The sequence below is a fragment of the Eubalaena glacialis genome, chromosome 3 (genome assembly GCF_028564815.1).
Source record: "Eubalaena glacialis isolate mEubGla1 chromosome 3, mEubGla1.1.hap2.+ XY, whole genome shotgun sequence".
NCBI lineage: Eukaryota > Metazoa > Chordata > Mammalia > Artiodactyla > Balaenidae > Eubalaena > Eubalaena glacialis.
Window position 1 is genome coordinate 154859358 of NC_083718.1, and position 14127 is coordinate 154873484.

The window sequence follows — 14127 nt, forward strand, 5'->3', positions numbered from 1 at the left end:
AATATTTAAGATGGTACTTGGAATGCAGTAAGCACTGAAGAAGTGTTATTCGTAGGGGAGGAAGTAGCATTAATGGAGCATCTTGCAGGTGCCGAGGATGGTTCCTCTTATCCTTACTGGGAACCCAAACCCAGGCATGTGACTCCTGTACCACGTGCCCTGCCTTCCTCGCCTCCTTTCCAAAAGAGCCGTTAGCTGAACCCTCCTCGTTTACCCACGTGGGAGACCACGGAGCACGTCAGAAGTTTGGCCGGGACTGCACGTCAGATCTCCGACCTCCGGTCGAGTGAATGTTCTTGCGCTGAAGCTTCCTGGAGTTGTTGGGACATGGCTCACTGAAAAGTCCCACTTGCAGAGCGCTTGCCCCCCTCAGACCGTTCGTAAATGAATCGGTTAAGCCCACACGTATGCAACACAACCTTGGAAGGTGCGCCACCCGCGGGAGACAGCAGGGGCGTGTGCATCGCTGAGGCTTTAGACTTGAGCAGCCCTGAGTCAGAATCCTACCACTTCACCTTCGCGCTGGGGACCCTCGCTCGGCAAGTCCTCAACTCTCGCAGCCTGTTTCTCTGCCTATAAAATGCGGCAGCAATGTGGTCCTCCAGGAGCTGCTGTGAGGATTCAGGGAGCCCTGCTCAACGTGCCAAGGGACCCACCAGGCCCTCCCTCTGGGAGCTCACTCTTCAGGGGTGTCCTGTGCGGGCAGGGAGAGGAGGGGGGGAATACACACACACACACTCACAACCACCAGGACACCAGGACCCAGCACAGCCTAGCATTTCCCACAGTGCGGTGGTGACCAATGCCCCTTCCTCCCTCCCCTCCCCAGCTCTGTTTTCCTCTATCCCTCACCTGTTCTCCATCTTCCCCTCCCCCCTTTCTCCCATACAGCCTCACAGATGCCTGAAACTAGATCCTTAAGGGGTTGTCACGGGGCCTTTTGCTTCCCCAAACTTGTCCTTTCATTTGTGAAATGGGCAGAGTTGGGGATAAGAGGGTAAGAACTTAGACTCTGTGAACTTCAGGCTCTGTAGGGCCAGACTCCCTGTGATTCCATAATTTGGGGCCCTTGGGCTCAGCTGAGGGCAGACAGGGGCCTGGTACACGGTCAGGGTGGGGTCTAGAGTGGCTCCTGCCACGTGACCCACATTCTGAGCCCAGCAGAGACCCCAGCCAACTGTCTTGCTTCAAGCCTGGCCTCTTCCCATTGCAGTATTCTGCCTATTAGCCGGAAACAGCAACAGTAAACCTTATACAGAACTCTCTAGAGAAAAATCATGTAAGCATATATGCAAATCATCCTGCAAATCACATGCAAATAGACTCCTGGCTCTTTCCGTCTTGGCTTCGTGGAAAGGGCACCACTCTGAAGCCAGAAGAACTGGACCTGAATCCCAGCCAGGCCCCTGTGAGACACTCAGCAAGTGATGTCACCACCCTGACTTTGTTTCCCTGTCTGCAAAACAGAGCCAGTGTAATTACAGGTCAATCCAGCTACTGAACGTACAGTGCCCATCACCGGTCCATATTTTATTCATTCCTTTCTCATGTATCTATTGAGGACTTTCCAGGCCCCAGTGCTGAGCTGGGCACTGACAAAATCATCGTAAAAATGTAGAGCTGTCCTTGCCCTCCTGGAGCTCACAGCCTGGAGAGAAAACAGATTTGCACAGCAGATGCAAACCTCAATCCCCCAAACTCGGAGGTACTGGAAATATAACTTTCCTTACTTTTCTAAAACTGAACTCAGTTTCCATTTTGAGGCCCCATTCTGCCAGGGGCCAGAAACTTAATCTCAGTCATTTTGGTGTCACCTTTCCCCAAGATTGTGTGATTTAAGCCAAGGCTATTGATGCTCCTGGGGGTGGTAGACAAATAGTCTTGTCATCAGTGTCATCATCTATCCACATGGCTTCCCCTCCATCAGCGGCTTCCCCGTGACTCTCTGGGCTTTGGTCACTGCAGAGCCCCTGCAGGTCACCACCATGTCAGACCCTGGCTCCTGACTGCAAGCCTCTTTATGTTTGCTGGCACTCTGCTTGGTCTGTCCCCCTACTGCCACCTTGTCATCCTTCAGGACATCCGTCCATTATTATAACTTCCCTCCAAACCACATTCCATGCTGCAGCCAGGGGAAACTCTCCAAAGCCCAGATCTGACCCTAACCTTGCAATGGCTCTCCTGTGCCCTTTATATCCTTCAGCAGGACTGGCAAGTCCCCATTTAACCTCTCCCGCTTCTTGCTCAACATCCTCCCACCCTCACACCTTCAACCAAACCAAATAAGAGCAATGAGTAAACAACACACTTCCTATGTGCCAGACACTTGGCTTACATTAACTCACTGAGATCGTCACAATAACCCACATGGTAGTTATTATGCTTATTTTCTTCTTAACTGATGAGGAAACTGAGGAACCAAGAGCTTAAGACCACACACCTAGTCCAGTTTCAGAGTCTGTGCCTTTCTTTCTCTCTCTCTTTCTTTCTTTCTCTCTTTCTTTCTCTCTCTCTCTCTCTTTCTTTCTTTCTTTCTTCCTTCCTTCCTTCCTTTCTTTCTTTTTGGCTGCGTTGGGTCTTCGTTGCTGCGCACAGGTTTTCTCTAGCTGCGGCAAGCGGAGGCTACTCTTTGTTGCGGTACGTGGGCTTTTCATTGCGGTGTGAGGCCTTCTCATTGCGGTGGCTTCTCTTGTTGCAGAGCACGGGCTCTAGGCACGTGGGCTCAGTAGTTGTGGCACACGGGCTTAGTTGCTCCGCGTCATGTGGGATCTTCCCGTGTCCCCTGCATTGGCAGGCAGATTCTTAACCACGGTGCCACCAGGGAAGTCCCTCAGAGTCTGTGCCTTTAATTACGAAGCTATGCCCCCTGAATTGAAGAGCTCTAGCAAACAGGCTGTCTTCTTTCCCACCTCCCAGCCTTTGTGTAAGACCCTCCCTGCCTGGGACACCGTCGCCTGGCACCCCTTTCATCTGGCTCACTCTACTCATCCTTTAAGTTGCCATGGCCGCTTCCTGACCCCTAGGCTGGGTCAGGAGCCCCCTGGGTTCCCAGAGTTCCCTGTGCTGTTCCCACCAGAGCCTTTGCCAATGGGTACAGTGGGAGCTGCTTTCTCTCCATGCACCCTCTGAGCAGGAACCTCTCATGCGTCTTGGAATGCCAAGCTCATGGCAGGGACCTGGCCCTGAGAATGTTTGTGGAATGAGTGATTATCAGCACAACTAACCCTCTACAGTAAGTCCCCTACATATGAATGAGTTCCGTTCCGAGAGTACGTTCGTAAGTCCAATTTGTTCATAAGTCCAACAAAATTAGCCTAGGTACCCAACTGGCACAATTGGGTACAATTGACCATACAGTACTGTACTGTAATAGGTTTATAATACTTTTCACACAAATAATACATAACAAACAAATGCAAAAAATAAAGAAAACATTTAAAATCTTACAGTACAGTACCTTGAAAAGTACAGTAGTACAGTACAACAGCTGGCATCCAGGGGGCTGACATCTAGTGAACTGGCAAGAAGAGTTACTGACTGGAGGAGGGAGAGGAGGTGGGAGATGGTAGAACTGAAGGATCGTCAGCAATAGGAGATGGAGGGCAAGCTGCAATTTCACTCACACCTGACGTTGATGGCACAGGTTCTGGTTCCCTGCTGGATTCAATTTTGTTTACCTTCTTGAAAAAATGATCCAGTGATGTCTGGGTAGTAGCTCTTTTTCTTCTCATCATAGGTGACATGGTAGCACTGGATTGCATTCTGAACTGTTGCTGCAACCTTCATGCACCATTCTACATTCGGGTCCTGTGCCTCAAAAACTAACAGTGCCTCCTCAAATAAAGAAAATTCCTTTGCCATTTCCTGTGTCGTGAATCTCTTCAGTTCTTCAGTTACTTCTTCTTCCTCTTGTCTCTCTTTGTCCTTTCTGTGGGCCTCCAGTTCCATCAGGTCTTCATTAGTAAGCTCCTCATGTTACACAGCAAGGAGTTCAATGAAGTCATCCTCTTGCAAATCTAGCTTGAAATAAAGATACTGTACTACTGTACTCTATACAGTACTGTACAGTAGAGTGTACAAAAGCACAACCACTTGTAGAGGATGCACACACATGACAGTGTACATGTGAACTAACTTATGTGATTGGACATTCGAACGCACGTTCGAATCTTTGAAAGTTTGCAACTTGAAGGTTCGAATGTAGGGGACTTACTGTACTTTGTTAAGGTTGAATGAATTCCTGGGACCAGTCTACCAATGGGCATTTATTAGGCACCTGCTGTGTGCCTTGCGCTGAACCAAGTATACTGGGAGAAATAACAGTAATGAATGTTCAGTTGTGGTTTACCTGGCAAGGGTCATCGTGGCCAGGCTAGGTCGGCAGGGCAGTGAGGTCTGCCGCCCAGCTTTCATTTCAGATCCTCTGCCACTTTTCCTTCTTCTCCTCCAGCCTCTCTAGCCTCCAGCCCTGCTTTCTTCCACCTTCCTGATTACATCAGCTCAAGGGAAAGGACCTGCAAACTTGTTTACTGAAGGGGCAGAGACTGATCTTAAGGGGATGGATTATGTCTCCCAGCAGGAGAGAGATTATTCTCCTCATTTAACAGATGAGGATTCTGCTACTTTGGGGGAGAGGAATGAAGTAGATGGAATCATAGGCTGTTGGTGTGGGTTGCATCCTTGGGAATCCCTGGATTCTTTCTTCTAAATTTATCAGTGAACCAAAACTAGAACCCCGGTTCTCTAACTGCTGGTTTGTTGGCTTCTCCAATTGAGTATCCTTGTCCCCAAATCCCATAGTCAGTCAACTTCACAGACAAGGACTCCTGGTTCTAAACTGCATTCTGTTATTTTACTACCCCACTGCCTTTCAACCTTTGATCTGAGTGAGTTTATGAGAGCACATCACAGTGTTCAGGTGCTGTGTCAGGCAGTCAAAATGCAGGGGTTCTAACCCTGTCCCACATCAGTCTTCCAGATTAGGTGTTGTTACCTCTATATCAAGACGAGGAAACTGGTCAGAGAAAGCTAACAACCAGTGAAGAGTCACAGGCAGGTCCCCAAGTCCACACGCTCTCTGCTTCCTCGGTCCATGCCATGCTTTGGCCCATAGTGGGGGATGGCATTTCCTCTCCACTCTGACTTTCTGCGACATTTCTCCTCATATTCCTCTTCACTTACCACCCCCCCCACACACACACCAAATACAAGTGGAAGCTCGCCTCCCAGTTTCCTGATCAGTAGGAAAGATTCCTGTTGAACAATATCTGACCTCAAGCCAAGAAATGAGTCTAAAACCTCTGCTTTCCTTGCCCCATACTCACTCTGGGTGGCTGCAGCCTCCGGTCTGGCTTTGTTTCCTCTCATCCTTTTGTTGGCTGCCTAATCGGCAGCCCAATTAATCTGCTCATCTGTGAAGGAGGACGGCTCACAATGAACTCCTCCGCTTCCAGAAGCCATCCTCTGAGGCAGCGCGGCCAGGCCCTGAGCACAGGCTGGCTCCTCGATGGAGCGCTGCCCCAGGAGCCAGGGTCAATTAGTGGACAGATTAAGCAATTACTAGCCCCTAACAAGGGTGCCTGGCATCATTACCCTGCCTGTTTACTGGCAAACTACAGCTTTCATATGAAGACCAACAAATAAATTAGGGCATCTGGTCGACTGCCGCTTCAGCGGCAAAGTAAATGATGTCCAACTGGCTCTCGGCTGCCGATGGATTCTCAGCCCCGGCCTAATGAAAAGCCCAAGTTGTCCCTCACTGGTCATGGCAGCTCTGGAATGTGCCTCTGAGCGACTTCTCATTCCAAGGGCTAAGTGCCTGCCACTGGGCATGTGGATTGTTCTTAGTTACCCCGCTGCTTCCTCCTGTCTGGCTGTCAAAACCTACTTATCTTTCAGGGCCCAGCTCAAAAGCTTCTTTCTCCTTGATGCCTTTCCTGCTCTCTCCAGCAGGAGAGGAGTTCTCCTTCTGTACTTTTGGGAGGGTTTTGTACTCTCCTATCACTTTCCAGCATTACAGGAATTTCATGGAATGCCAGGGCTCCATTTTGCCTATTTTTCTCGGGTCTCTGATGAATAAGTAGAAACGTGGAGAAAAGGAGGGACAAGGCAAGGACTCAGTTCTTGTTTTCTCACCCCCTCTCCTGTAGATATATGCAGGCCACCGCCAGGATATCAGTGACATCAGTGACAGAGTCAGGTTTGCCCTTCAGGACAGTCCCTCTGGCTATAGTGATGAGGGCACATTCTGGAGGTGGTGGCTGGCACCTAAGCCAGGTGCGGTTGTTCTCATCCAGGCCAAGTATGATGGTGGCGTAGAACAGAAGAGAGGCAGAGGGATGGAGGTGAGGGGCAGATTTGCTAGCTTCAAGGAAGAGACTTGGAGACCACCTGAATGTGGGAGGAGAGTCTGGAGAATTCAACTCTTCTAAATCTGGTGACCTGAAGGCGAGGTAGTTGTTGGTGCCAGTGAGAAGCAGAGAGGGCAGCCAGCCCCAGAGTCTGGGAACAGAGGACCCTCAAAGTGGGGAAAGGAGCAGGCTTGGGGGCATTGACAAAACCTCTCTGTCCTCTTGTGACTTCTCCTTTGTGTTTCCTGGTGCACCCATCAGCCACTTGAGGACTGAGACCCCTAAGGTCCCTGGCTCCATCGTCATCCAATCTGATGTCAGCCTTTAGCTAACAGCGCGCCCATTAGGGAGCAACTCTAAATTTATTGTTTAGAGTTATCCTGCCTCTCCCCCATCTCTGTCTGTCAAGACCCAGGGGGCCCTCCAAGGCACAGCTCATATGCTGTCTTTTCCTGGAGGCCCACCCTGTACTCTTCAGCAGGACATGCTCTCCCCCAGCCCATGAGCTTCAGTATTACATCTTGAACTGTCTCTTGGAAACAGAGATATTATTTGTAAAATTCAATGGGCAACACCTAATCCGTAACCGTACATTCACAGTGGCTAACAATATAGGCCAAAATCACCTGTGGAGCTGTGTTTTCCCAGCTGAGGGAAATGTGCTCCTCCTTCTTGAAACACTTTGAGGTTAACCCAGGTGCTTCTCTTTCTCCAGGGATCATTGACTTCCTCATAAGCCAGCACCCTATTGCTCGTGCCCTACGGGAACACCTGGTCTTCAAGATTGCACCCATGCTCAACCCTGATGGCGTCTACCTGGGCAATTACAGGTGAGGGATGGGAGAGAATGCTTGGATGGTGGTGTGGAAGCAGGAAGAAAATGGGGATAGGTTTTTGAGGAAGAATTTTCAGACTACCCATGAGTTCATTAGAGGAAGTTTCACCCTGGCTCTTGAGAATGTGACTAATGGGCCTTGGCTGTTTCATTCACAGTCACCTGAGGTCACTTGCTGGAGTTTTCTGGGCAGCTTGCTGGACCAGGAATCAGGAGACTTAATATCAGTTTTGGCACCTACTTCCTGTGTAACCTTGGGGAATTCACTTTCCCTCTCTGATGCATTGCAGTTTCTCTTGCATAATTAAGACAATAATTACTTACCTGGCAGGGCACTTGTGAACATCAAAAGAAACGGTGGCAATGAACGTGCTTTGGAGAATATCATATGGTGGTGATAAAGGTTACTGTTTTGTTTCTGGGTTTCTTCTTGGAGATTATTAATGAAGGAGAGTAGCATCCCAGATCACGTGAACGGCATTTCTCTTTGGTGTGGGCATACCGGCTAGCCCCAGACTCACTCAGGCACTCACATCTTGAACTCTTTCTCCTGGCTTAGCACCATAATTTACAGCCAAAAATTCCACTACCAGGGGAAACATCTGCTGAGAGAACATTGAATCCTCTGAGAGTGTTATTACCCTTATTTCACGGTTGAGGCAACAGACTGGCCCAAAGTCATACAACCAGTAAATCATTGACTGTCTAACTTCACTGCCTAAATTATACAGCTTGAGAGCTGATTAGTCCCACAACTCTCAAGGTAACATTCAAACTCCCCAGCTTTGACGCAAAGCTCTGTGTGACCTGGTGCCTCACCTCCCACCCTCTGGTCTTAGAACTGTGGCTCCGGTCACTCTAAGGAAGGCCTGGTTCCTTACACAGGTCCTGTTGGTGCCTGATACCTTAGCTTCATAAAGGCCCTCTGTCCAGAGCCTCCTGGTCCCTTCCTCATCTCACTAACCCTTCCTCACAACTCAGCTCATGCCTCTTCTTCTAGAAAACATTCTGCAAACCCCCAAACAGAATTGGTCATTCCCTTCTCTGAGCTCCCACAGGCCTGGCTACTGAACATGTCTTATCCTATTGCATGGACCCCACTGGTCCTAAAGCCACCAGAGGGAAAGCACTGAGCCTTAATGGTCCTCGTGTCCCCAGTGCCTATCAGCAGGGACCAGCACATAGTAGATGCTCAAAAAGAATTTGGTGGATATGAGAGAAGGAAAGGGATGACTTTACTGATGAAGGCACTAAGGCTCAGAGATGAGATGGGACTTGCCCAAGTTCAGTGGCAGAGCTCAGACCAGAAACCACATTGCCTGACATCCCATCAGGTCCATTTTAAACAGAGCTGGTTTAAGGCTTTCCCAGAGTGTGACAGTTGGGTCCACAGGGGCTCCCTAGTACCCCTGGGTATGAGTTACAGAGAACCCATGGGATGCATGATGCCTTAATTAAAGACAGTTTTGCTTCCTCTCTTAATTGGCTCAAGCGATGGCTCATTAGCCCTGGCAGGTTTTATGGCTGCTGCAGGCCTGGGAGCAGTGCCTTTCCACCTTCCCTGGACAGAATACACTGTTAGTGATAATGTTGGTGGAAGGACCATTTGATTGATGTTAACATTTCTGTTTAATTACAAGAGCAGCCGTGGTCAGAGAGAGGTCAGTTCACTACTGTTCACTACACACACTTATTTATGTCGTCATCCGCTGTCCGGGGATGACCTGTTGGAAAGAGGTCTGTGACCTTGGCCAAAATGCCTCCTCTCTCTGGGCTTCAGATGGCCAGTGGGGTGGTGCTGGGGAGCTGGCTGCTTCCTACATGTCCTCAAGCTGTCCAAATATTGTGATTTGGGGATTTCAGGATAAAAGAGCTCCACTCCTCAGAAACGGTTCTGTACCGAAGTTTAAAAGCCCCGCGTTCTCCTAGTGAGAATGTGTGATTCTTGTTATGAGAGCTGAAGAAAATCTCTAACCACAGGCATTAGTCCTGTTACTAAAATAGCTGAGTAGCAACAAAGAGCCTATCATGAGAATTCACCATTCAAGATTGGGAGAATGTGAAAAATAGTAATCAAGACTCCAGATGGAGAACTTCAAGGTGCCTTAGAGGTCCTATAGGCCAGCCCCTGCACGGTGCCCCGTGGTTTGGCGGGACTTGTCCAGGCATTATGGGGGAAAAAAGATTTGGAGTTCAAGTGAATTTGGGAAACACAAGAGTTAAGCAAAGTTCAACAAGTTCTTTCACAATAAGACTTTTCAGTTTTGAATATGCTAATAAATGGGAATCCCAAGAGGGGAATATATAGTGTCCAGTGTTCCCCAAAAGAACCCTTTTCCTAAAGAGCTCGCTCCCCCTCCACCCCCTCACCCGCTCCACCGCTACCCAGTCCCCAGGGGCGGCAGGGTTTCTGAAACACAGTCTGGGAAATGCCACTACAAGAATTCCGAATTCCGCTTGCCACCCAGCACCGTGTGTCAGGCGTTCACACACTTATTTGATCCTCGTAGCAACTCTATGGAGGACCGTCTCTGAAGCTTTCTCTGCTTGCAAATAATAAAAACCTACTCCAATTAGCCTGAGTACAGGAGGAAAAGCAGGAGGGAGTCGGGAGGGAGGAGCAAAGGACAGAAGGCGGCAGGTGGGAAGGAAGGATGCTTGTCAGAACCTCAGGGCAGCACACAGAGCCCCCCCCACTCACAGACCACCTCGCAGCACTGGGGTCAGCCCCACCTCCCTCACGTGCTCCCTGACCTTCACTCTCTACACCTCCCCTCAGGACGTGCAGTCTCGCAAACCTCAGTGATGTTGAATCACCTGCCTTAAGTCGTGTGGCCTGTGAGGAGTGGGCAGGGGTGCAGGCGTGCCCCAGCCAAGCTGTGCTCCTGGGCTGTCCTGTACGCCGGCTGGCACCACACGCACCAGACCCAGCAAAGAGCAGCAGACAGGCCTGTCCTCCAGGCGCCTCTTCTCCCCCGACCCCGCTTCCTCTTCCTCCTCCTCCTCCTCCTCTTCCTTCTTCTTCCTCCACATTAAAGAACCGTGTAATCTAGTCTAGGAAGGAGAGTAACACTTCCCAGATTTGATCACGCAAAGCTTTTATTTAATAATACAAGTACCTATTCCATGGTATTTATAGTAGAATAGACAAGGTGCACTCTAGCATTTAATGGCCGATGATGGCAGCTGTCCCATGAGAGAGAATGCGTTTTATGTAAGAGGGCAGCAGTGTTTACTTACTAGACTACTGTATGCGCTCCCAGACTCTGGCTTATGGGAGGAGTAGAGAGGGCCAAAGTTACAGCAACCACAGTGCACTCTCCAGCAGCCCTCTAGGACAGTTAGATGGTGTAACGGTAGAAACAATGATACTACGGCATCTAACAAAAACACAGAACAACTATACCCTCTGTCTCACTTACTGCACTCCAGCAACACTGGCCATTTTTTTCAGTTCAGGTCTGAGGTTCAATGCCACTTCACAGAAAGGCCTGCCTAGATTCTCCAAAATAAATTAGGGCTCCCATTACACTCTTTCAGAGCACTCTGTACTGTCCTTTCAGAGCCCTGGCCCCAATTTGTAATCACGTGATTATCTATTTGATGACTGTCCCCACCTCTAGACTCTAAACTCCGTGAAGGCAGGACTTCATCCCCAAAGCCTGGCATGGTGCCCAGCATAGAACCGGCCTTTGATATATATTATCTGAATGAATACATACACACCACAGCAGTGTTTCGTAACTATGCCATGGCACGGAGCTACGGTCCCCAGGCAAACTAGTCATCACCACATGCCGTCAGCTCCCAGCCCTTCACTTTCAGCAACACGGCCTCCTAACCCCAGTTGTTTTGATCTTACGCTGTTGCGACATAAATACTATGACGAGCTGCTGTAGTGATTTAGTGAACGCTGGGTTCAGAGGCACACTTTGTTATTGTACATTACATCTAAAAGCCACCTTTGATCATTCCCGCGACCCTCTGAGAAAGGAAAGTCAGTTTTTATTATACCCATTTGAGCAAAGGGGAAACCAAGTCTGCAGAGGTGAAGAGCCCATTCAAGGTCCTATGGTGTGTCCAGGACTCTCCACACTCCCGGGCACTGCCTGTGCCTTACGAGCTGGAGGTGGGAGCAGAGAACTAGCAGTCTAACTTCCCCCGCTCTCGTGGGCCTTCTAGTCTTGGGGCAAGACACTTCTCTCCCCTGGCCTCAGTTTCCCCCTGCCCTCTTGGAAGAGGAAAATGGAGTGAAAGGCACTCTTCGTCACTTAGTAGAAGCACTAGGGAGAGGCTCTGTCAAGAATGGTACAGCTATAGCATGGATGAACCTTGGGAACATTATGCTAAGTGTAATAAGCCAGACACAAAAAGACAGCTTTTTTATGATTCCACTAATATGAAGTACTTAGAGTAGTCAAAATCATAGAGGCAGAAAGTAGAATGGTGATTTCCAGGGGCTGGGGTGAGGAGCGGGGAAGAGAGTTATTGTTTAATGGGTATAGAATTTCAGTTTTACGAGATGGAAAGAGAGTTTTGGAGATGGTTGCACAACATTATGAATACTTAATACCATTGAATTGTACACTTAAAAATGATTAAAATGGTAAATTTTATGTTATGTGTATTTTATCACAATAAAAAAATAATGGTATGACTTATCAATGCAACTTGAGCATCTTTGGAGAGTTCTAGGGAGATCTCGGGCCTAGGAGCTTTGAGGGATGAACGCTGTAACTTCAGGTATCACAGAGCCACGAGCTACAAGGCAGTGGTTGGAAGGCCTTTGGGGTCGGGGGTGATGGGCTGAGTCCATCTATGATGGCTGGCGATTCTCACTGTCCTGCAGTAGGTGTGGCTGTCCCACACAGTGCAACTCTTGCTCTCTCTCTCTGCCACGTCCTCCTCCCCATCACCTCCTTTACAGAGAAGACAACCTCCATCCCCACCTGTACCCCACTGAGCCTGTGTGATGTGCAAGTTGCCTTGCATTTGAAAAACAGACTCTCCATCTCCATATGACAATACGAAACTCTGCATTGGGTTTGCATTTCTTAATTAGGTGCTTGTCATTGTGTATTCCATAGAGCCACGTATAAGTAAATAGTCATAGACCTTTGCATAAATTTATTGGTTTTATTTATGTTTCTGGGCATAAAAATCTATAATTACCAGGTACAGCCTCCATATAACTGGTATTTAACGACAATTACTTTTTGTTACCATAGAAATGAGTCCAAAGTAGTTACCCATAATTTCTCATTTCCCAAACCTCGCACATGCTGAATTGCAATATTACCATAGTAATTGCCTATCAGTCATCATAAAATACGCAGTTACCCAAAGGATAGCAGGATGCTGTGAAATTTCTCATTTTGGGGAAGCCTCAGTGCTTCTTGGGAGTGTGGAGGTAGGGGAGAGGAGCAGACCTCCACGGGTGGTGCAGAAATGATTCAGCTTTATCGCATGACACTGCAGACCCTGTGGTGGAAACGGATGCTGCTACGACCCGCAGACTCGCAACGCATTATGTCTCTCGGCCCTGGTGAGCCTCACATAGCAAAGAATGCTCCAGCGCAGTAAATCCAATTTAACTAAGGTTTGTCAGGGGCCTGCTGAGTGTCGGTCCCTGTGCTACGCCTTAGGGAAGCAGATGGAAATCAGAGGCGGTCCTTGGCAATAAGAAGCCCAGTGTTTGTACTAGAGGCGTGAGTGTGAGGCTGTGGAGACCTAGACATAATCAGAGCTAATGTCTAAGTGCCTACTAACCACACATTATATATATCATCTCCTCTGACCCTCACAACAGCCCTGAGGTGGAGGTAGTATTATGGCCCCTTTTTAATTAGAAAAGCAAACTGAGGCCCAGAAACACCAAGGAACTTGCCCCACGTCCCCCAGCAGGAAGGTTTATGAATCCAGGCAGGCCAACCCTGGCCTGCTACAGATTCATCTCCCTGAAACACTGTATCCTGAAAGCAGGGAGTGCTTCCTTCTGACTGGGGGTGACGAGGGAGGGTTTTTGAAGGGTGGATGGTATATAGGAGTTCACCAGACATAAAAGGAGATAAGGAGAGATTTGCACAGCAAACATCATTAAGTATGGCAGAGGGTGAAACATCAAGGGAAGTATTTCCAACACGCACACATACATGCACACACACAGACACACACACAGATACACACAGATATACACACCACACAAGACACATACACATACACACACTCACCCACAGACATTGGAACTGACCATCCTTGCCCACCTCAACATCCAAAGGGGGAAACATTTTTAACTGTCCAAAATAGAATAGAACATATAATTAGCTATGTAAAATGTAAAATACATGTCAATATTCTATTTGTTCTTTGACAGCATAAAACTATGCATTTTTCATCAACTAGAAATGGAAACAGATCCATTGCAAGTTGCCTCACCAAGCGATATCTGCCAGCCCTTTCTCACTGTGCCTCCTTCCCCACCCAGGCCTCATGTCCCCCTGTTGCTGCCTCTCCATAGCCTCACCAGCCTTGGAGTGGGATGGGAGCTCAAAGACATCTTGTCAGTGCCCTACCCAGGGCAGGGAAACCTTAAGAAGTGCTGCACTGATGCCAGCTCTGACTGTTAGGGGGTGTTTATGTCCAGGCTAAACCTGATAGCCCATCACTTCTGCTTTCTGCCCCTGAAGGATTAGTCAGGTTCAGTCCATCTTTTACATAGTAACCCTTCAGCTGTTTGAGGATTGTGTGTCCCCACTCCTTCCCACTCCTCACTCACTCAAACCCCTGCCAGCTCCTGTTCTCCAGGCTGAACATCCCCAAAGCCTTACAACTTTTCATATGTAATCTGAAATCCATCCCTCTCCCCGTCCTTACCGCTGTGCTCTGAACATACTCCAGATGTTTGTCATGGTCTGTATTTGAGGCATGGGGTCCAGGATGGAA

General features: G+C 48.7%; 1 protein-coding gene across 1 annotated transcript in view; it reads left to right on the forward strand.

The window, feature by feature from the left end:
* AGBL4 (AGBL carboxypeptidase 4) overlaps positions 1-14127 on the forward strand; it is a 1403755-nt gene that overhangs the window by 1272900 nt on the left and 116728 nt on the right. The window contains exon 8 of the mRNA XM_061183995.1: positions 7066-7180. Coding sequence (XP_061039978.1) covers positions 7066-7180 — 115 coding nt within the window. The remainder of the gene's footprint in view (positions 1-7065; positions 7181-14127) is intronic.